Genomic DNA, 23,275 nt, shown 5'->3' with positions numbered 1-23,275 from the left:
CTCCATCTCTTCATCCTTCTACACACTCTTCTCTCTACATAAACAATCAACACAAAACAAGAGTTCATTATTTTTCAATCCAAAAAGTTTCTACCAACAGTGATCACCCTTCGGTAACAGAAGAAAAAGAAAAGACGAAAAGGTTTGCTCCGTTGTAAACTTAATGTCAATGAGGGTTATTGAACAAAAACACCAGAATACATTCATCCCTCTGTACACTCACAATCATTTTTATAACTTTTACTCGTTGCATATGTTCATTCTCCAAGTGACACTTCATAAATATAATCAATATTTTCTTATACAAATCGATGGCATTCTCACCTATACTCCGTATATGAGTCTTTACACATACTTCATACCACAAAAGCAAGAAGACAAGCCGGTTACCAGTATTCGCAGTCAATTTGTGTTTTACATAGATTAAACAGTTCGGTCAACTGGATATTGTGAAGGGGCATTGATTAAAACTTTGATAAACCACGATAAGAGTAACTTATTTAACTCACCCGTGCGCTTTCATCGAAGAGCAGAAAAAAAAATTATGTTATACAGTTGAAAGAAATCCTGGACATATTTCTACAAAAACCATGTTACATGTACAAATTTAGTAGTAACATCCAGACAACTTCTTATGCTTGTTCTATGAGGCAGGCTCGACGCTGTGATATGTATACATCGGAGAGGCACATATGAATTCATTCCTAAATATTTCTTCACTGCCTGCAGAAATCAGGAGTAAGAAATTTGCAGAAAACATTTGTCCTAATCTAATGGGTTTGTCACTTTGCATCAAGAGGTCATCAATCAACACTGTTAACATGACTGAGTTCGGCGGAGAACCACCTTTCGTTTCTGTGAATGCCATGTCTCGGGTAAACGGCTTTCCAATGCCTGACATTCACAATAAAAACAAGTTAAGTACAGAAGTGAATAAAAAGAAACAAATTGCAACAATCTAACACAGTATTTGATGACTGCACGCTTTTTCATGTATAAGCCAGATTTAGCTTCACCTACCCATGATTTTTACTCATCAAAAGGTACACACCAATGGGGCCAACATGCAGAATCTATTGATAATGGAAAAAGTTTATTCATCATCAAATCCAACATGAGAATCCTTTCCTAAGTTACTACACCATGAATGAAACATGCAGAATCATTACTATAGGCAGGCAATTCTGTAGTAGAGTGCTCACAATACTCTACAAACACAGAAAGATCAAATCCAAATAACAACCATACCAGTATTCTGTAGATAGCATGAACAAAAAGATGCATCGTTTTAAGAACCAATGAATTAAGATCATTCTATTTTTGGATGTACTGCAAAGAATAATCCGAAAGGAACTCCGACATCTTATTACTCTTCCCAGAAATTGTTGGTTTTTCGCTTCATGTAGCAAGGGAGTATCTACCTCCAATCTATAAATATGTTACACCAATCTTCAGGTGGTTAGTGGAATAATCTGTGACCTCCTTTCCAAATGCTATGAGCATTTGAATGACTTCGAAAAAAATCTCTCCTGGAGAGACGTTCATTGTTGTCATGCACCTAGAAGCAGCTCTAGAGCTATATTGTAGATAACTAACACCCAATCCTTCATAGAATGGAGAATGCTGGTGAGACAGAAATCATCACAGAACACAATAATTGTAATTAGTTTCTAGTGTTACTTCTCTTCCTTGGACTATTTTCAATGTGATGGTTTATCCTCGTGTACCTTTTTAATTATGACTCATTGTTTGTAGATCATACTTTCTGGATGGATGATAGTTTGATTATTAATAATAACCTGATGCTTGGGATTATGGTAGATTGCACTTGCGACTTTGCATTTCATCGAAACTTGCTCTCTTATTCATTGGACAGTTAAAATTTTATCTTTGTGTTCTTGGTAGGTATACCAGACATGGCCTCACCAACTTGATGTGTGCGTACATGCATATTGCACACATACACGCCAGAATATGGGTGTGCATACGGATGCTCCCGCTGAATGCCATGGTCAGCACGTTTTGTTGAAACTCTTCAAGGGTAAGATATTTGGGTTCATGGATTCACTTTCTCGCAGTTTTTGAGCTTCAATTACCAGGTCCAGTTACACCGATGGCTAAAGGTGGATTATTCAGAGCAGGTGCAATGGGCGTCGGCTTCATTTGCAGCCGAAATGAAAACCAGGTATTTCTTGGTTTAAAAATGCGGAATCTCGCCTCAACCATCACCTTTCTGGACTTTTCGGAGTAATGGATCTGTACTTAGCAAAAAAATCCTAAGTTATCCACTTCTCAAGAGTTCTCCTGGTATAACCATGGAGTTTTGGTTTATACAGGTATTGTTATGAGAACGCGTCTATCCAATCAACCAAATGGATTGGTGGATTGTAATGATTCATTAGATATGGATAGAATGGAATGAATTCACTGTTATGTTCCAAATACTCAATAATTTGGTGACTTCACTTGTAAGATGTGAATTGATTTTTAATGTATCTTTTCGGACCATCACCCTGTGTGGTTGCATCTGTATTTTAGGATTTATATGATAGAGCATTTCCTCAACAATAATTATTTATCTCAAGAGTTGGTTCAATTAATGGTCAGAGATTAAAATTACTCCTTTACAATATGAAATTGTAAGTGATCTGGCATAGCATGGTATCATTTTATCATGCAGATGTATTCCGGACAATGGCAATTGGTTAATGTTGGGAAACCAGTAGCATGCAACTATAGCTCGGGGATGCCTGTCAATGGTTCAATGAGTAATTTGATGCATTTTCTTTAACTGAAGCAGAAGAAATAATTGTATATCACAATAAACCCAGCACTCAGAAAACTGGAAAAGTAACGCCTCTTCGTAAACAAGGATGGTATCTCTAATAGTTTATTTGGGTCCCTCGATCGTGTTAGGCATAACGATACAATAAAGAAAGATTGTGAGCCAGAATTCAGATTGTGTGAGGAATAAATGGGGGCTTGCATAGGAATACAGCTTACTTCTCATCTGTTTTTGCCTCTCCTGTCATTATCGAATTTCTACCACATGCAGGTTGGGATTAGTTGGTTGCCATGATGATATCTGTACTTTCACGACATGAGGCCATTGAATAGAAAAATGTATGTTGAAGCTTGGCTTCCAAGAAATGTTTGAACATATAGTATAGGTGTATACTATGGCACTGAATCCTCATAGATCTTAGAAGGCAAACTAACAGATTCCCGGCCTCTCAGAAATTTGGTCAAACAAGGACATCCACTTGAGCTTCATTGTATGCAATTGCCTTGCATCAGTTGTAACTAAATTTCGACAGAACGTGGCATCTTGGGTATCAGCAAGAGATCAAGTGAATAATACGTTAGAGAAGATCATGTGTAAGCCCAATACTGAAAATTAATAACATGGCCCACACATGCATGACTTAAGGTAGTAAAATCTGTTCTTACTGCATATATTAAATTTTGAAGCAACTAGAGTGTCACATATACTTGAGCAATTCTAGCAATCCCAATACAATGGGAAAAAAACTCAAAACTTGTGAATAGATAGGCTATATATGCCTTGTATGCAAGGAGGTCTCAATATTTTGGATATTCGTTTTCATGTTTGGGCCCAAAAAGCTACTATACTTAATGATTTCGCAAAACAGAAATGAAGCCATGGGCTTAAAGCTTGGAGCTTTGTATATTGGCCTTGACACAGAACAAGTTTGAACATCGGACCATGCCATCGTATATTCAGCAAATCGATTAAATACCACAACGCCCTTTTACCACTAGTTTGATTACTTGCTGGTAAAAAAGTGCTGAACACATGAACTAGGCAAATCACAACAGAAATCTTGGAGATTAATGCATCTTGAAAGGTTACGTTGGGCGCCATTCTTTCCAAGCTGTTACCTAAACTACAGCCTCATCACAAATATTGTTTTGAAATGCCCTTAATAATATTGTGGATGTAGTGAATGCTGATGCAAACAATTTTCCTTTCTAGAAGCTTAGGTTCACCATAATCTGAGTATGCATCATCAGCCACTTTGGCATGAGTTTCAACAGTTTCTAATGGGCTGTTTGCCAGTGCCTCCTATGATAGATGAATGTATAGCCCCTCTTTGTACTCTCTGCTAAAAAGGTGACTTTGATTTTGCAGCCTGCTCCATGGCTAGATACATTCTTTTCTTAAGGGACAATGTTTATTTCAGATACTCTCTGAGTGCGTTCCTGCAGCAACAGAAAATGGCACCTATCACACATGCAAGATGTGGCTAATCAACCAAAACTATGTTACATCTAGTATGCTTTTGTCCTCATATAATCATATCCTTGCAAGTTAGTCATCGTCTGCAACTACAATTTCCAGTTTCAGAAGTTCATTTGGCTTTTTGACATCAACAGGAACAGAAATTTGCACCTGTCATGTGCATAAGGTGTGACCATACCCCAAACTCTGATAGATCTGCTATGGCTATAGCCTACACAATATCATTCTTATAATATGTAACCCATTGACTGCATTTATAATTTCCAGTTTCAGAAGTTCTGGATTTCTAACATCCTACCTACCAAGGTACCACAAGTCATTTGCAACCTATTTTTATTTTGCATGGGTAGATTTCTGGGTTCATTGAACTATATAGTCCATTCACACTCAGCTCACATTCCCCCGATCCTTGTCGGTTTCTTGAATCTCCTTGCAACACCTATCATATGCTTGCTATGTCTCCCATGACATGGAAGGTCACAAAAGAAAGTGAACATCAAATTCATATGAAAATTCCAATAAGCCCATTCTAAGGAAATTTGTAGCATGATACACATAGTAGAATGAGTAAGATGCATAAATATTAAAAAGGCACATAGAGCTAAATATCTAATTGCTACGAAGTCTTCCAAAATAAATTGTAGGTTAGGAAAATTGATTGGGACCAGCATAAAAAGATGACCTGAATAATTCTATCCTTCAATTTCAAAATGATCTCCTCAGAATCCTCATGCAATTTTTAACGTCACTCTCTTCATAGAGACCCAGTTTTACCTTCTTCACATAATTAGGGTTCCAGGCTCCTAGATTCTATTCACCTTACTGCGTATACAAAAGACGAGCTTTGAAATGCATCAATTACTTTAGCCCCAAGTAGGCTTATGTGCATAAATGATAATCATGAAGCACACAATGATTAAATCATTCGGGTAATGTGTGATTCCACTGTCTTGGCATATATGGGTTAATAGTGATTAGAAATGTTGGAAGTTTCAGGGATTTATCCCACATAATACTATTTTCTTGCTGATCCACCTGGGTGGAGAACTTAAATAGATTTCTTCTGCAAGTATATGATTAGGGATACTCCTCACAATGTACACGCAAACCTCCAGGCCAAAGTAGAATGGAGACTTTAAGGAGTCCTGATAACTAAAAAGCCATTACTATTCGTCATGAATATCACTAGCCCCAATGATCAAATACCAGACCTGTTTGTTGCATGCTTTTGAAGCAACTTCAACCCATTTAGTTATAGGAAGCTACAGTAGGAAAACATTTTTCTTTAGTCACTCAAATTGATAAGTCAACATAAACAGTTATAATGTTTGTCAGCTCTCATAAGCCACTCTGGTCTTTTAGAGATATTAGTATATCTTTCTTTCTTCCTTTATTCTACTTACTTACTCTACATAAAGCAGATTTCTGTAGCACCTTATTATTCCTATCATCACAGCTTAATTTATCCATCATATCCCTGAGCTCTCTCCCTTTTGCATCTGTATACGCCCTCTCTCTACTTACCATAAAGTAAAGACTCGTGATTTCTGACAATAATTATATGCCCCGCTCTATATATCATGGAGTAAAGACCCTCATGATTTCTAACAACAATTACTTATCAATCATCCAGACATAGATTGATGTGCACGGCTAATATTACACACACATACATTCATATAGATAAATACATGTGGTATACATATAGATTATTAGATAAAAATTTAGATCTTGTTGTAATATTAAGCCCACCTGCTGTTGCTTGAGCTTAGCGTTCTCCTCCTTCAATAGAGTTACCTCAGTCTCTAATTCTACAGTATAAGCCTGAAGAAAACAAGCAATATTCATGCACACAGAATCTTTTAAGATACCAATCAGCATGCTAGACGAGAGTTTCCATACCTGCTTTCTAGCTCTGGATCTGGCAGCAGATTCTCTGTTTTTTATCATCCGTTTCTGCCTTCTTTCCACCGTTTTCTCATAGACAATCCCGTCAGATGCAAATCTCTTGCGGCTGCCAGAGAGAGTGTAATCCGAGGCAGAAGGGGAGAGCGCAAGGGTGCTCGTGAGGCTATGGTCTGGTAAATCATCTTCCAACCTATCATTATACAAAGGGGTACCTGTAGAAAGCATCATAGGGCTGCGATGTAAACCCAAATGCTCAGTCTTCTGCACCAATTTCTGTTGATGATGGTGATGCTGTTGGTGTTGTGGCTGTTGAGATGCATTATAGCTCATCCAATCTGCATGTGATGTGAGAGATTGATCCATGGAAGCCGAATGAGTGCTTCCACCTGAGACAGGGGGGGTAATATACATGGAAGAAGTCATGGAACCATTCCCAGTATCGGTTATGTGTGAGCTCGAATCGAGTTCATCTCTAACCATACCCACCCTAGCCAAGAAGTCTTCCAGGGTCATTTCTGCCATAGTATCTTCTCGTCTAGGCTGAAGGAGCGAAGCCTCAGCTACAACCTTCTGCCTCTGAATGTCTTTCCATACCTCTTCCACTGTGTTCCTGCTAAGCTCGGGCGGCAGAGACATGAGCCTTTGTAAACTCGACTGTCTGGCAAGCACGCTATTCATACTCATGCTATTGTTGTTGTTGGTGCTGTTGTGATGATCATTGACGATATGGAAGGCGGTGGCGTTGGACATGGCGGCCGCCATAGCTTGGCTTTCCTCGGCAGTCCAGAGGTTCCTCATGAATTCTTCCATGTTCATGCTGCCCAAACTCTTGCTGGGATCATGGCTCATCGCATTCTGAAGCTCTGCCAGCGTCAGAGTGTATATCGATGGCTGCCGGGACAGCTGCTCTGATGATGCGGCGGCGGCGGCGGCGGCGGCAGCAGCAGCAGCAGCTGCTGCAGCCGCCGAGGAGGAGGAGGAGAGCATGGCACTCGGATGGAACCCTAATTTTACTACAGATTGGGAGGGGGTAGGGAACCCTAATGTTATTTCAGATTGGGAGGGGGGGGAGGGAATCCTCCTATCTTTCCTTCAGGTTGGGAGGGAACCCTAATGATACATAGATACCACAGGTTAGGGAGGGAACCCTAATTTTTTCTTCAGATTCAAAGGGAGAGGGGTGGGGGGGGGGGGGGACCCTGGAGAAATCCAGCAGGCAGGATTCCCTGAGAGCACAGAGCGATGGGGAGGGTGAGGAGGCAGAAGCTACATACATACATACATAACATACATACATACATAACATAACATACATACATAGATGACGACAAAATGGTCTGGATCCTGCACATGCACATACATGTATGTATGTACATGCATTGTGTCTGTGTGTCTGTGTGTGTGTGTGTGTGTGTGTGTGAGAGAGAGAGAGAGAGATGTATGTAGTTAGTGGGGGTTACCACTGACCATACGCTATTATGATACCCATTGTAAGTAAGTAGTGTTTTTCACACATTTATTAATATAATTGTGTGTTTTTACCCAAAAAAAACAAGAGGGGGAGGGTGTGTGTGTGTGTGTGTGTGTGTGTGTGTGTGTGTGTGTGTGTGTGTGTGTGTGTGTGTGTGTGAGTGTGTGCGAGGGAGAGGGTGTGGGCCGTGGCCCTGTGGGTGTGGGTGTGGGTGTGGGTGTGGGTGTGGGTGTGGGTGTGGGTGTGGGTGTGAACAAGTCAAACTTAAGAGAGTTCCTTCGTTCTCGGCCTCCACATAGATGGCCTCTGCCTCTAATGGATAGCCTCTGCCGGCCAACGCATCGTCCTACGTCTCGGCCCTCTGCCAAAAAATGCACCCATCTGACTCGGTGAGCACTCCAGGTAGCAGAAAGAGTCCCGAACAAAAAAAATCGGCATCGCCTCCCCCCCCCACACACACACACACACCTTGGCTCTGTGGGCACGCTTGGTCACAAAAAGAGAACAAATACCATTGTGTCAAACAATCTAACTCGCATAGTTTGAGAGAGCTGCTACGGATTCCTGTCGGTTTTAATTGGTTTAAGTATTGATGGTTCACCTTTTGCTTACTCATGCATAGGTAAGCCTTTAAAGGTGTTTGATATAAGCTCATGAGATGCAATATTTTTAATATATCCAACCCACCACATGGATTGCTGGCAATGTGTGTGTGTGTGTGTGTGTGTGTGTGTGTGTGATTGATTGAGTGTGTGCATGCACCGCATAAGCACTTAAAACACTCATTGATAATGCTAGAGAAACTGTAATGGCCTACCCATTAGAAAAATGTGTGTTTATACTCTGTCGCATATAATAGATGTGTCATTTTAAGTGGTTAAATTTCAACCACGATGCAAGTTATGATTCATTAACAAATGTAGAATACACCTACATGCATACCATGCCATGGGTCAACGAGCTTAAGGGTGTAATGGGCTCAAAATGTAAACGCACGAGGACTTGTTTAATATTTCTTCAAGTTCTGAAATCTGAAGGTGATAACCTTGCAATATAAAGTTTTCCTCACATTTGAATTCCAATTACATTAGATGCTTCTCAAAGCTAATGTGACACATAGGAAAATGTGTACATGGGAAGTTTCAACTTTATTTGTTCAAGATGACGAAATTTTGTCGCTAAGCACATAGGGAACCCCTTGGCTATATCTACAAATTTTGTTGCCTTGTATTTTCGAGAAAGCTATTGAATTTAATGAATATGGTGTCCGGCTTCCCAACTTCAAATACAATTATGAGAAACGTGGTTAATAGTAGAGGTAAATACCATAAAATAACCCTAGCATATGGGTAAAGCTTTAGAATCACAAAACTATATCCAAATCAAATCTTAGATAGTTTGTGGGGATCTTTTTGTTTGTTGTGACTTGTAAAGACCTTGATAAAAATGAAAAGCTCAAGAACTCAAGGTTAATTGTGCATGGTATTAAGTTCAGATTTGTTTTATGAATCACATGCTTCATCTTTACTCTTTCCCTTTTATGAAGGCCCATGTTCAAGGAAAGTGTTTGATAATCTTTCTATGGTTCTGGTTAAGGGTAGTTTTGATATTAAGAAAAACTCAAGTAGTTTTCATATATGAAGGGGTCGTTTTGATGTTGTAACATAGAAATGGTATAAATATAGTTGTTGCATTACTCTATTGGAAATATATGTTTCTTCTAGTATGTAGTGATTAAATTCCTCACATGGTAAGTATATCAATAAATGTTTATGATTAAACATATAACGTATTATCCATAAATTAGGCTAAGGCTTATGAATTACACTTCATATTATGATTAACGAAAGATAGACTTTGTCTTTGAAGCTTATACTTCATTTAGTTTAACTTGCGTCCATTGTGCTAATTTTACTCCTATTTGTAATATATATAATCTTATATAGTACTCTCATGTTATAAAACTCGGTATATAACTTTTGCATCGTATGTATGTGTTGACTTGGAGAGAGAGAGAGAGAGAGAGAGAGAGAGAGAGAAAGTTACCAATCATAGTGTTATGAATGTTTTTTTGATGTAACAATATGCTCAATATTCCATTTTCTATGATCTTTGGCTTGTTATGAAGCTTCTTTGTAGAGTTTTCCAAGGATTATTTGTACGGGAAGTTTCATGGTTGCTACAAAAAGTTACAAAGAAAATCATCTTTGCTTCAGGTATGTTTTCAATCAGTGTTATGATGTCTTACATGGCAACATGAAGTAGGTTGATGCTTGTCCATCCATGGCTATGGTAGTGATGAGCGTTATGAAAATTTCAAATGGCAAAAATGTATTGATTTTATAGATTATTAGAAGGCATTGTTTGTTGCAATTGTTGGTGGAAAAGATGTAGTTGGGGATGATGTTGACAATTGTGATTATGTTAATGTTGTGCTTTCTTAATTTATAAAAAAACAAGAAAGATGTTAAGGATTGTGTTGAAGAGGATGTGGTGACGGAGACCTAGTCCATGCTAACAATATTTGACAGGTTTTATGACCACTATGTTATTTTGTATTTCAATTGTAAACTCCTTTGTTATCACAGATTAAGTGGTGATTGAATTAATTTATAAGCCTAATTATATTGAGCATGTATATACAGGTCCAAGAGGTTTATACGTGGTTTTTCGATCGTTAGAACAACGCTTGCTTTGATGACACATGTACCAATCTTTTTTAAGAAATTTTCTGCATGTGATGGAATGGGTTCTTGTTGACGATTATAATGATTTATTGAAACAACAATGTTCAATTTGGGTTGTTGTTGATAACATAGATTGATATATTCACATTCGTGGGGCCTCCCCCAAGAATGCATACGAATACGAATGCATAACAAAGTATTTGTAAAAAAGAAAATAAAAAGAGAGTTCATAAACTCCCTCCGTTTTAGTCTTCTAGATATAAAAAAGGGGACTTCACAATAAAAAGGGGACTTGACACTGATAATATTTTTATAGTAGATGTAAAAACAGTATTCGTTTCATTAATTCTCCACTTTTTACTCTCCCAAAATTTGTGGATATTTTTATTTGACATTAAATAGGGGACTATACACTAATTGTATTTCTATAATAGATGTAGAAATATTCATATTTTAAAATAAAACAATAAAAAATAAAGAATAAAGGTTCATAAACTCTCCTTTTTTATATTTAACGTTAAAAAGGAGACTTGACACTAACCATATTTTTATAATCCATTAATGAGTGGTTGTTCTGTTTTTAGTGAATTTAATTAATTTTTATTATTTAAATTTATTTTGCAAAACTAATAGTTTTATAATATTATTGGGGTCATTTCATATTTGCGAATATCACGCATGGAGAATATCACGAATATCATGCATGTGTTAGTCTATGGTTGATGTATTAATTCATTCTTTTAGGAATCATTACCGGAATTGGCGTCTCAAATTAGTAAAGGTTTGGTTGCTCTCGAATGTTAAATCTTTGAACAAATGTAAAATTTACATGTTACAAGTTGCAAACTTCTAGGATGGTAAGTATAGATAACTCTTAGTTTGGGCAATTTTTTTTTAAGCTTTAGTTGGAGGCATTTGTAGTAGGGATCGACAACAACTCGGCTCAAGCCTAAACCGTTTAGCTAAACCGGTTTAAAACGGCTGAGCGGCTCGGCTCGGCTTAGGTTTGAGTTTGACTAAAGGGTTTGAGCTCGGTTCGGCTTAGCTTGAGCCTTGCCAAACTGGCTCAAATCGGTTAAGTCGTTTAGAAACTTGAGAGAGAGAGAGAGAGAGACTACATAGAGGTGAGAGACAGAGTGTGTGTGTGAGGGAGACTACACAAAGGAGAGAGACAGAGGGAGACCACACAGACGAGGAGAAAGAGAGAGAGAGGGAGGGAGGGAGGGAGGGAGGGAGGGAGGGAGATAGGAGACTACACAGACGAGGAGAGAGAGAGAGAGGGGGGGGGGGGGGGAACCACACAGATGTGAGAGATGGAGGGAGGGAGGGATATAGGAGACTACACAAACGAGGAGAGAGAGAGAGAGAGAGAGAGAGAGAGGGAAACCACACAGATGTGAGAGAGAGAGGGAGGGAGATAGGAGATTACATAGACAAGAGAGAGAGAGAGGGAAACCACACAGATGTGAGAAAGAAAGAAAGAAAGAAAGAAAGATATATTAACATCTTCTAAGGCCAAATTTGGCCCATGAGACAAATGGTTTACAAAAAATGGGATATTTACCCATTCATCGAAAGTAAAAAAATCAAAATAAGATAAAAAATAGTTCTAAAAAAAAACATGTTCTACAATGAAAAGATGTTATACTAGGCCTAATTTCATTTCCATCCAAGTCTCTCGAAGAGAAGCGGGAGGTCAAAGGGTTGCGATGTGGATGTGGCCCGTGGTCCCAATGTAAAAGGTACCCCAACCATAGCTTCTAATTGACGTAGCTCATGTTCCCTTATCTTCTTAATCTTTTCTACTCCACGTCGACTTGTTTTGAAGCCCAACATCCGAGGGCATTTGGTTGTTCTTTGTATTTCTGCTTCCTCAAGGGAGAGGCCGAGCGGCGTAAGTGTATCTACATTCATCGTCTCCCCTTGTTCCTGAAAAATTACACTAGTTACATGTTGATGAATAGTAAAAGGGCTATGATTAACACTTTGTAATTTATTCTCCCCATGTTGTTTTAGCTCTAAGATATACCTATCTAGTCTTTTTACACTCGGGGTATCTAATAGTTTGGAGAGGGTGGGAGAGGGTCTTAATATGTCTTGGTATTCCGCCCGTATCTCGGCATAAGTTGGGCACTTGCATGTGAAGTGATACTCATCCTCCATCTCTATGTGGCATAACCTACATAGCCTTTCCTCTCTAGGGACTCTATTAGCTCGACCATTCTCAATCTCAAGTTGGTAAGATGATATCCTAAGTTGTCCAATGGCCACCCTTAGTGCATTTGATAAGAATGTATCTAGATATCTTGGTCGTGTAATAAAACCTAACTTAGAGAAGTGCAAGAAGTGTTCCTTATAGTACAACATTTTAGATGGGAGTGGCTCTCGTGGGATGAACCATTTATATCGAGTGTAAATTTGCCATATTTCTTGGCGTATCACTTTATTATGGCCTTCATGAGAGATTAGAGTTTGATCAGTCCCATGGTTGTAGTTAAACGGAGGTAGGTTATTAATGTCTATGCCGTTTGCAAGTAACCAACTCACCACAATGCTATACCAAGAGCTAGTGTCTCCAGATGCATGTAGGGATCGGGATGCCTCAAAGGCTCGACGAGATATCCTATCTTGTGGTTGGCTATGTATCCGATGAATAAAAACTACCATTTGAAAGAGTGCTTCTACTAACATTGGGGGTAGACTAAACTCTGGTCTAATAATGTCATACGGTATTGTCGATTTGCTTCGGAGTTGACGTGATAACATCGTCACCAAAGGTCTCTCTAATTGCGTCCACATGAAGGATGGTACACCTAGAGCCCATACTACTGATGCATACATGAGGGAAGGGGTCACTAATGAGTCGAAGAGCCATCCCTTAGTCCGTGGCTCTTGAAAGTATGCCTGGTGGCATTGTCTCTCTAAGAGTGAGAGGGGTGCATATCCTCTCGTTAGTCTATCTTTGGCTGCCTAGGTCATCGAGAATTTACCTGAGCGAGCACTAAAAGTGATTCCCAAGTATACATATGATCCCACTACCTCAACTAGTTTATGAGAGAGGGTTAGGTGATATTTACTCCTAACTCGGGACGATGTATGAAAGATAAGGACTTTAGTTTTCGTTAGATTCACTAACAGTCCTCGTTGTGTACAAAGTCATCTAGGGCATTAAGATGCTTTTGTAGGTCGTGTTCCGACTCTGAGAGCAAGGCAATGTCGTCTACGTAGAGTAAGAGACTAACTTGCGTATCCCCAATAACTACTCCCTTGCCTACCTTTCGAGCAATAAAATCACTGATCTCATCAATGTAGATCCCAAAAAGAGTCGGTGACAAGGGGCAACCCTGTTTTACACCAATGGTGCTAGTGAAACAATCGAATAGGCCACCTGGGCATCGTACGCACCTAGAGACTTGCTCATATAAGGCATAAATGGCCCAGATCATGTCATTTGGTATCTCCAAGCTTTTAAGTCTATCAAACAACCTCTCGCTAGGAACCATGTCAAAGGCTTTCCGGAAGTCCACAAAGCAACAATATAGTTTCTTCTTACGAGCCTTCGTCTGGTCAATTAAGCACCTAAGTGTGAAGATATGGTCAATAGTGGAGAAGGCTCGTCTAAAGCCAGCCTGCTCAGGTGCGCGAAGACTTAATGTTTCCATATAATCGCTGAGCTCCGCTTCCATTATTGCACCATATAGTTTAGCGAGCGTATGACCTATCATAATGGTCCTATATGTATTTGGGTCCATTGGGTCCCCTCCTTTATGTATAGGGGCCACTGTGTTCATGGTCCATTGTGGTGGAAAACCCTCGGCGAGGGCACGGTTGAAGATTAGAGTGAGAAGGGGGGCTAGGCACTCTTGAGCATATATGATGTGCTCGGCTTGCAATCCTGCGTGGTCCATGGATTTCCTATGTTGTAACTTTTTTATGACCTTCGTGACCCTAGAGGTCGTGAAAAGTGTCCCCATGGTAGGTCGAGGTGTGGAAGGCATTGGAATGGGTGGTTGGTTCGGGACATGGTAGAATCTCTCAATATATGTGTGCCAAATATTGGGATCCTCGATGGGTGTTTGTGGTCTCGGTTCCCGTAGTCTCTTCCATGCAAGGGCGCAATCCCTACTCATGAACATATGGTAGAGTTCCCAATATTGAGATGCTTCCCAAGCTCATCTTTTATGACGTGTCATCTTGCACATCTCTTTGTGAGCCCGTGCTGAGGAAATAGTACCACGAAGTCGTGACACCTTAAGTTGTCTATACAACTCTCTACAATCCTCATCATACCACTTGTTCTATGGCATAGACCCTTGTTGAGAATCAAGCTCAACTTGGTCTAGTGTGTGAACTCACCTTGAGAGTGAATAGACACTCCAACGGTCAAGAGTCACCATTATGTCACCTCTTTGTATTCTAGCATTTAGTATGAGTCATAGAATCATATTCTATGACACATAACTTATGAGCTTTCACATTCCCCATGCTCCATGAGTCTTGTAGTTAATGAAGAGAGAGGGTGACTATATAAAGCACCCTCCTCCCACCTTGTATTTAGTTGAGTCTTTCTCATTTGTTAATATACTTTACTTTGCGTATTCTCTATGCCTCACTCTCTCTCTCTCTCTCTCATACACACACAGTTCACACCTATTCCGCTACACAAGAATCATACCTGATTCTTTGCATGGTATCAGAGCGATTTGGTAGCTCGATCTAGCCCATTCGCCTCATCGTGATCGTGTGTTGTGCTCTACGCCGACAACCAAGAACCGGCTCATCGCTATCGTAGCTTCACTACATAGCTCACATTCGAAGAGAGAAGAAGAAGAAGAAGAAGAATCGACATAGGGGAGTGCTCTCCCTACCGAGAAGTTGGATCGAAACAACTTCGCATCTTGGGAGTACAAGATGCACCAATACCTTGTCGGACAAGGCTATTGGAGCTACATCAAAGGAGAGCACGAAGACCGACCTGCCGAAGCGGCTCCCAAATACGCGACATGGGAGCAAGCCGCAAGCCGCGTGATGTATTGCTTGGCGACATGTGTTCACGATCACATGCTCGGCTACATTTGCGAAGCCAATGAAAGAGTTTCGCGGCGAACACAACCGCAAGAAGGCTTCAACTCCGCCAAGAGTTGAACAACATTCAACAAAGGGACATGTCCATCACGACATACACCTTGAAGATCAAGGAGCTTTGCGACTCGCTCGGCTCGATAAGTGTAAGTATAGATGATGATGAGATGGTGCAAATATGCCTCGGTGGCCTCGCACCACGGTTCGGCGTGATGCGAACCGCCGTTCTAGCAAGGGAGAAATCTCCCTCCTTCTTCGAGCTCCAATCAATGCTATTGGTCGAAGAAAACCACCTGCGTACAAGGAGCAACGAGTCGGAAGGCCACATGCTCTACACGCACTCGAACGGAGGAAGAGAACGCGGACGAGTTAGAGGCCGATTCGGCCAAGGACAAGGAGGACAAGGTCCAACCTACGACATGGAAGACCCGGTGAGAACCGGATGTTGCAGGCCTGGTGAGAACCTCTCATCGGATGGAAGGGACATATATGTAAATATGTTCCAGAGAGCCCACTAGGGCTATATTTGTAAATAGCCCGAAAGTCATATTAGTATAAATATGACCTAGGGCAAACTTAATAGCGATGATGATAGAGTTATTGGTGTAACTTCTGTACAGTGCATAAGAGAGAGAGAGTGATATACAAAGATTGTGTCTTTGTTGTAACTGCCGCTAGGCGAAGATTGTGAGCAAGAGGTTGTTGCCTCTGTGCTCCCTGTTGTATTACTTTATATAGTGATAGTTTGGAGTCTGTGGACTCCCGTGGTTTTTCCCTCTCAGGGGTTTCCACGTTAATATCCTGTGTATTCTCTTTCTGTTTTGTGTACTCACCTCCATTCCCATTTCGTCTGTGTTTTGATTGTCATCAAGTGATCTACACTTCGGTTGTGGCCGGAGATTAATCCGCAAATTTCTCGTCGCAAGGAACCGAGGAGATGGTTCATGCGCAAAGAGAAGGGGAAGAAGAAGATGCTGGAATATGCCATTGGCAAAGAAGAGTCGGATTGGAGCGAATCCGACTCCAGAAAGAACGAAGACGGACCTTCGGAAGAGAAGTCCGAGTCGGCCAAGAAGGCCAAGAAATTGACAGAGGAGAAACTGTGCCGATCGACCTGCCAAAAAAACCCCCTAAAAAGGTACGGATACAATGAGTATATGGTGCATCATTATGCGTACATGATGAAGGTAGTGGTGGTGCGTGAGCCAGAGAGTTACACAAAAGCGGCAAATGATGCAAATTGGCGTGCCACTATGGAGGAAGAGATGCACGCACTCACGGAAAATGAGACATGGGATTTAGTTGATGTACCGAAAGGAGTGAAGCCGATCGGTTGTCGATGGGTATACAAGGTTAAATACAACACCAACGGCTCCACCAACAGGTACAAGACCCGGTTAGTGGCCAAAGGCTATACACAACAACACGACATCGATTATGATGAGACATTCGCGCTGGTCGCGAAGATGAAGACCGTCTGTGTCTTGCTTGAGGTGGTAGCAGCGAAGGGGTGGCATGTACATCAGATGGATGTGAAAAACGCGTTCGTGCAAGGTGATCTTGAGGAACAAGTGTTTATGGTTCAACCCCCCTATTTTGAGTTCAGAATGAATACATTGGCAATGTGCTGATTGAAGAAGTCCCTGTACGGACTCAAACAAGCCTCGCGTGCTTGGACCACGAAAGTCACGCAGAGACTGCATCGGATGGGGTTTGCTCCATCAAAATCGGAGGTCGGAATGGGCCGGTTAGTATTTTACTTTATGTTGATGATTTAGTCATCGCCGACGTGAACCAGACGAAATTGGCCGCGTCAAATCTCACCTCGCGGCATTATTCGAGATGAAGGAGAAGGAAGCCGCTACCCTACAAATGGGTCTTCAGGTACAAATATGTATCTGATTTGGAAAAAGCCCAAGTGCAAAGCTCGACTTGTTGCAAAAGGGTTCAAACAAGAACATGGGGTCGACTACGATGAGATTTTCTCCCCAGTAGTCAAGATGACCACCCTTTGACTCCTACTTGGGTTTGTGGCGATAGAGGACTTAGAGCTTGAGTAGCTGGACATCAAGACGACATTCCTACACGGAGACTTGGAAGAGGGCATTTACATGTCTCAACCGGTGAGCTTCTCGATAACAAGGGAGGAAAGGAAAGTCACCTCGTATGTCGACTGAAGAAAAGCCTATACGACTTAAAACAAGTGCTGAGGATGTGGTACCAGAAGTTCGACTCCTACATCCGACAACTCGACTACAACCAGTCTGACTCCGACCCATGCTTATATACTTGGCAATTGGCCGTTGAGTCCTAGATCCATCTGATGATCCTATATGTCGACGATATATGCTGATTGTAGGGTGCAATAAAGCTGAAATCAGAAACCTAAAGCGGAGTCTTCACGAAAAGTTCGTGATGAAGGAACTCAGACAAGCCTCACGCATACTGAGCATGAGGATCTGACAGGAACTGCACGCTCCCTATGCGCAACGCTCGGCCTCAACCGAGCTTAGAATCATACACAGAAAACGGGGAATGAAAATGCACGACACAAAGGAGAGAAGAGTACACAGGATGTTAACGTGGAAAACCCTTAAAGGGAAAAACCACGGGAGTCCACAGACTCTAAACTATCACTATATAAGAATGTACAATGGTGGAGCACCGAGGCAACAACCTCGAGCTTGCTATCTTCGCCACAGTCGGCGGTTACAACAGAGATGCGAACTCTTCGTCTCTTTCTTTCTCTCTCTCTCTCTCTCTCTCTCTGTACACTGTTACGCGCTCTCTCTTCTTGCACCAACAAGAATGACAACAACTACTTTCAAAAAGTTTGCCCTAAGTCATATTTATACTAATATGATTTTTCGGCTATTTACAAATATAGCCACGATGGACTCTCAGAAACATATTTACGAATATGTCTCTTCATCCGGTGAGCACTCCTCACCGGGCCTGCATCATCCGGCGCTTTCCGGGTACTCTTCATCCGGTTCTCATCGGGTCTGCACCATCCGGCTCTCCGTAGCCGGGTACTTGTCATCTAGTTTCGGCCTCGGCCTATCGGCCTCAACCGAGTTTGCTCATCAGCACTGTTCTTCTCCCTTCCCATCCGGAGGGATCTGTCTCCCAACAAACTCCCCCTTCACTCCGGCATGGGGTGTCTTACTAGTCTGATCCGCTTCCGGCATGCGTCCAGCTTGTCGGGTATCAGCACTTTGGTCAACATATCTGACCCGTTCTCAGCCGTGTGGATCTTCGTCAGCGCGAACTTCTGGTCATCTACTCTTTCCCGGATCCAGTGATACCTTTGCTGGATATGCTTCGTCCGGGAATGGTAGGCCGCATTCTTAGCAAGGTGGATGACACTTTGACTGTCGCAGTAAAGCCGGTATTCATCTTGCCTGATACCGAGCTCTCCGATGAACTCCTTCATCCATAATATTTCCTTGCCGGCTTCCACAGTCGCCATGTACTCCGCCTCCATGGTTGACAACACAACCGTCTTCTGTAGTCTCGACTGCCACGAAACAGCTCCCCCTGCATATGTCATTACATACCCGGATGTAGACCGGCTGGTATCCACATAAGCCGACATGTCCGAGTCGGTAATACCGTCAAGTTGAGGTTTACCGGAGCCGAATCGGAGACACATGTTCGAAGTGCCCTTCAAGTCTCAGAGTATCCATTTGACCGCGTTCCAGTGCTCCTTGCCGGGATTGCTCATAAACCGGCTCACCACTCCGACTGCGTATCCTATATCCGACGGGTACACACCATTGCATACATTAAGCTCCCAACGGCAGAGGCATATGGAACCTTCATCATATCCGCCTTATCTGCTTTCGTCTTCGGGCTTTGCTTACCGGATAACCTGCAGTTTGCCGGAAGTGTCGATCTGACCGGTTTCGCATCTGACATGTTGAACCGCTGAAGCACCTTTGTCACGTATTTCTCTTGTGACAGCCACAGTTGCTTCGCTGGTCGGTTCCGGATGATATGCATCCCCAACATTTGTCTTGCCGGACCCAAGTCTTTCATTGAGAAGGTCCGGTTGAGAGCCTTCTTCAACATCTATATTTTGGCTTGGTCCCGTCCGACAATCAACATGTCGTCCACGTACAAAAGGAGTATCAAGAAGTCGCCTCCTTCGAACTTCTTCACAAACACGCAGTGATCGGCCTGCGTCTTGCGGTACCATTGATCGGTCATGAAGGAGTCAAACTTCCGGTACCATTGTCGGGGAGCCTGTTTTAGTCCGTATAGGCTCTTCTTCAACCAGCAAACCAAGTGCTCCTTCCTTTTCTCCACGAATCCTTCCAGTTGCTGCATGTAGATCTCCTCTTCGAGGTCACCGTGAAGGAATGCCGTCTTCACGTCCAGCTGCTCTACCTCGAGGTCCATGCTTGCCGCTATACTCAGCACTGTCCGGATGGAGGTCATCTTTACTACCGGGGCAAATATCTCGTCAAAGTCCACGCCCTTCTTCTGCTGGAACCCCTTCACCACGATCCTGGCTTTGTATCTCGGGGGGTTGCCGGCATCTCCCGGTTTCAACTTGTACACCCACTTGTTTTAGAGTGCCCGCTTTCCTTTCGGCAACTCCACCAATTCGTACGTATGGTTCTCATGCAGGGAATCCATCTCATCCTGCATGGCACTTAACCATTTGCGACTGTGGGTGTCACTTTTAGCTTCCTCGAAGCTTTCTGGCTCCCCCTCATCGGTGAGCAGCACATGCTCTGCATTCGGAAATCTCTGGGGGGCCCTTCTCTCTTTGAGAGGATATCTCCGTCTTTGGGCTTCGGTAACCGGCTCCTCCATTTGCTCTTCATCCGAATCCGATTCGGGGTCTTGGCCGGTTCCGGTTTCAGCTTCCTCTACTTCTTCTTCTGCCGGTTCGGTATCCTCACCATAACCGGCTGGTTCCTCAAGTGCTAATCGGTCTCTTGCCGGTTGGGTCTGCTCATCGTGGAATCAATCCTTACCGGTCGACTCAGAGTTCATTAACTTCTTCTCCGACTCCCAGTCGGCGAGCGTCTTGTCCTCCATGAAGATAATGTCTCGACTCCGGAATACCTTATTGTCGACCGGGTCCCACACTCGGTAGCCGAACTCATCGAAGCTGTAACCAAGGAATATGCATGGCCGGGTCTTTGGATCTAACTTTCCTCTCCGGTCCTTAGCTACATGCACATACGCAAGACACCCGAATACCTTCAGATGCCAGTAGGATACTTCCTTACCGGTCCAGACTCTCTGTGGTGTGTCTCTGTCCAAGGGTACTGAAGGTCATCTGTTTATCACATACGTCGCTGTCGACAACGCCTCAGCCCAAAACTTCTTGGGTAGTTTTGCATGCGCCAGCATAATCCGGACCCTCTCCATTATGGTCCGGTTCATCCTCTCGGCCAGCCCGTTTAGTTCCGGCGTCTTTGGCACGGTAAATTCGAGCCGGATTCCCTTCGAGGGACAATACTCCTCGAACTGCCACCGGTATTCACATCCGTTATCTGCTCGAACCGCCTTCAGCTTCCGGCCGGTTTCTCTTTCCACTCTCACGTGGAGCTCTTTGAAGACGGATAACACCTGATCCTCCGTCTTCAACGGTGTGGCCCACAACTTTCGGCTGTGGTCATCTATGAACGTCACGAAGTACTGCGATCCGGCATGTGACTTCGTATCCACTTGACACACATCAGTATGCACCAACTCCAGTGGTGCATTACGTCTCATCGGTGGCCTTGGTCGGAAGGAGGTCCGGTTTTGCTTACCAACCAGACAATCAGTGCACTTCTCCAAGTGTACGTTCTTCACTGGAATGAGGTTGTCGTCTGCAAGCCTCTTCATCCCCTTCTCGCTCATGTGACACAACCTTTTGTGCCACAACTCACCGGCAGTGTCGGATGCCACGTTCACTTCCTCCGGACATAACTGGGCATTCATCAGGTACAGGGTGTTTACCTTCCGGGCCCGAGCCACAATCAGGCTCCCTTTGCTGAACTTCATAACACCGTTCCGGATGCTACCCGTGTAGCCTTCATCATCTAGCCGACCGTCTATTATCAGGTTCAGACGAACCTCCGGAACGTGTCGGACATCCTTCAGCAGCAGCTTGCATCCGGTTGGTGTTGTCAGCCACACATCTCCTATGCCGACAATTCGGCATGTTCCTTCATTCCCCATCCGGACACAACCGTGATCACCGGCTGAGTAGGATGAGAAGCATTTCCGGTCCAAGGTAAGGTGGAACGACGCTCCGGAGTCGACCACCCAGGTCATCTCGTCGCCGGCAAGGTTTATCTCACTCTCCTCAGTGATGAGCATCAACTCTTCTTCACTTGCCGTGATTGCCATCGTTCCCTTCCGGTCCGGCCCCCTCCGGTCTTTACCGTTGCGGTCCGGGGTCCGCTTCGAATCGGTACCGTCGGTTTCCTTGTCCTTTCGGAAATGCCGACAGTTCTTCAGGAAGTGTCCCGGCTTGCCGCAATAGAAGCAAGTAGGCCTCCCCCTTGACTTTGACCGTGTCCCCGACATCTCCCGGTTCTTGGGACTACAGTTCCTTTGTCTTCCGCGTTCCAATTCGGTAAGGAGCGCTTTGGAGTCGGAGCTCGTATCCTTATCTTTCCGACGCGCCTCCTCATCTAGCAAGCTCGACTTCACTCTTGCTAGGGATAACCGTTTCCCTTCCGGCCCGGCGTTGCACAAGGTGACAACCAACGTCTCCCAGCTATCTGGGAGGGAACCGAGCAGGAGTAGTGCTAGTACCTCATCGGCCTCTTCCAATGATGTTGCCTGGTGTATCAGCCCCTGGAAGGCATTCATGTGTTCCGCCATGCTGGAGCCATCTTGGTACCAGAGTCTTACTAGCTTCCGGAATACCGAAACCTGATTAACAACTTTTTTGTTCTGAAACATAATGCCGATCTTCTCCCAGAGCTCATGAGCCTTGCTCTCTTCATTGAAGTTGTTGCATAGGCTCATGTCGATGAAGCACCGTATGTACGCCGTTTTTTTCATGTGCATTACCTCCCATATCGCGGCGTTGATTTTGTCCGGTCTCTTGTCCCTGAACTGAACCGGCAGCCAGAGGTCGTTAACCACGAGCATGTCCCTCATCTTCGACTTCCACACTGAATAGTTGGAGCCTGTGAGCTTGAACATGCCTCCCAACGAATCGTCCATTTTCTGTGTCGTTTTGCTCTGATACCACTTTGACAGGAACTGCACGCTCCTTATGCGCAACGCTCGGCCTCAACCGAGCTTAGAATCATACACAGAAAACGAGAAATGAAAATGCACGACACAAAGGAGAGAAGAGTACACAGGATGTTAACGTGGAAAACCCTTAGAGGGAAAAACCACGGGAGTCCACAGACTCCAAACTATCACTATAGAAGAATGTACAATGGTGGAGCACCGAGGCAACAACCTCGAGCTTGCTATCTTCGCCACAGTCGGCGGTTACAACAGAGATGCGAACTCTTCGTCTCTTTCTCTCTCTCTCTCTCTCTCTCTCTCTCTCTCTGTACACTGTTACGCGCTCTCTCTTCTTGCACCAACAAGAATGACAACTACTTTCAAAAAGTTTGCCCTAAGTCATATTTATACTAATATGATTTTTCGGCGATTTACAAATATAGCCACGATGGACTCTCAGAAACATATTTACGAATATGTCTCTTCATCCGGTGAGCACTCCTCACCAGGCCTGCATCATCCGACGCTTTCCGGGTACTCTTCATCCGGTTCTCACCAGGTCTGCACCATCCGGCTCTCCGTAGCCGGGTACTCGTCATCCGGTTTCGGCCTCGGCCTATCGGCCTCGGCCTATCGGCCTCAGCCGAGTTTGCTCATCAACAC

At 43.3% G+C, this 23,275-nt stretch overlaps 2 protein-coding genes across 2 annotated transcripts in view; both read right to left on the bottom strand.

Annotated features, from left to right (window-relative positions):
- Positions 1–527: 527 nt before the first annotated feature.
- LOC147858924 (ABSCISIC ACID-INSENSITIVE 5-like protein 2) lies at positions 528–7,174 on the bottom strand. Its single transcript, XM_087325330.1, has 3 exons — positions 6,167–7,174; positions 6,017–6,088; positions 528–894 (listed from the first exon to the last, which is right to left on the bottom strand). The coding sequence occupies exons 1-3, from the start codon at positions 7,157–7,159 to the stop codon at positions 817–819; spliced, it is 1,143 nt and encodes a 380-aa protein (XP_087181456.1). The 5' UTR covers positions 7,160–7,174; the 3' UTR covers positions 528–816.
- Positions 7,175–8,588: 1,414 nt separating this feature from the next.
- LOC147858922 (F-box protein SKIP2-like) overlaps positions 8,589–23,275 on the bottom strand; it is a 33,735-nt gene continuing 19,048 nt past the window's right edge. Inside the window, exon 2 of the mRNA XM_087325329.1 lies at positions 8,589–8,604. Within this exon, the coding sequence (XP_087181455.1) occupies positions 8,597–8,604 (8 nt within the window). The 3' untranslated portion in view covers positions 8,589–8,596. The remainder of the gene's footprint in view (positions 8,605–23,275) is intronic.

The sequence above is a fragment of the Azolla caroliniana genome, unplaced genomic scaffold, assembly GCF_043228905.1.
Source record: "Azolla caroliniana isolate FFs.n. ecotype wild unplaced genomic scaffold, voAzoCaro1.0.p SCAF_10, whole genome shotgun sequence".
NCBI classification, from domain to species: domain Eukaryota; kingdom Viridiplantae; phylum Streptophyta; class Polypodiopsida; order Salviniales; family Salviniaceae; genus Azolla; species Azolla caroliniana.
Note: the sequence above shows the minus strand (reverse complement) of the source record. Positions and strands in the feature narration are given on the sequence as shown.

Coding starts and splice junctions, on each gene's coding strand:
- LOC147858924 (XM_087325330.1), bottom strand. CDS start 7,159: ATGCTCTCCTCCTCCTCCTCGGCGGCTGCAGCAGCTGCTGCTGCTGCT. Junction 6,089..6,166: donor GATCCAGAGCTAGAAAGCAG/GTATGGAAACTC, acceptor TGTTTTCTTCAG/GCTTATACTGTAGAATTAGA. Junction 895..6,016: donor CTAAGCTCAAGCAACAGCAG/GTGGGCTTAATA, acceptor TGTGAATGTCAG/GCATTGGAAAGCCGTTTACC.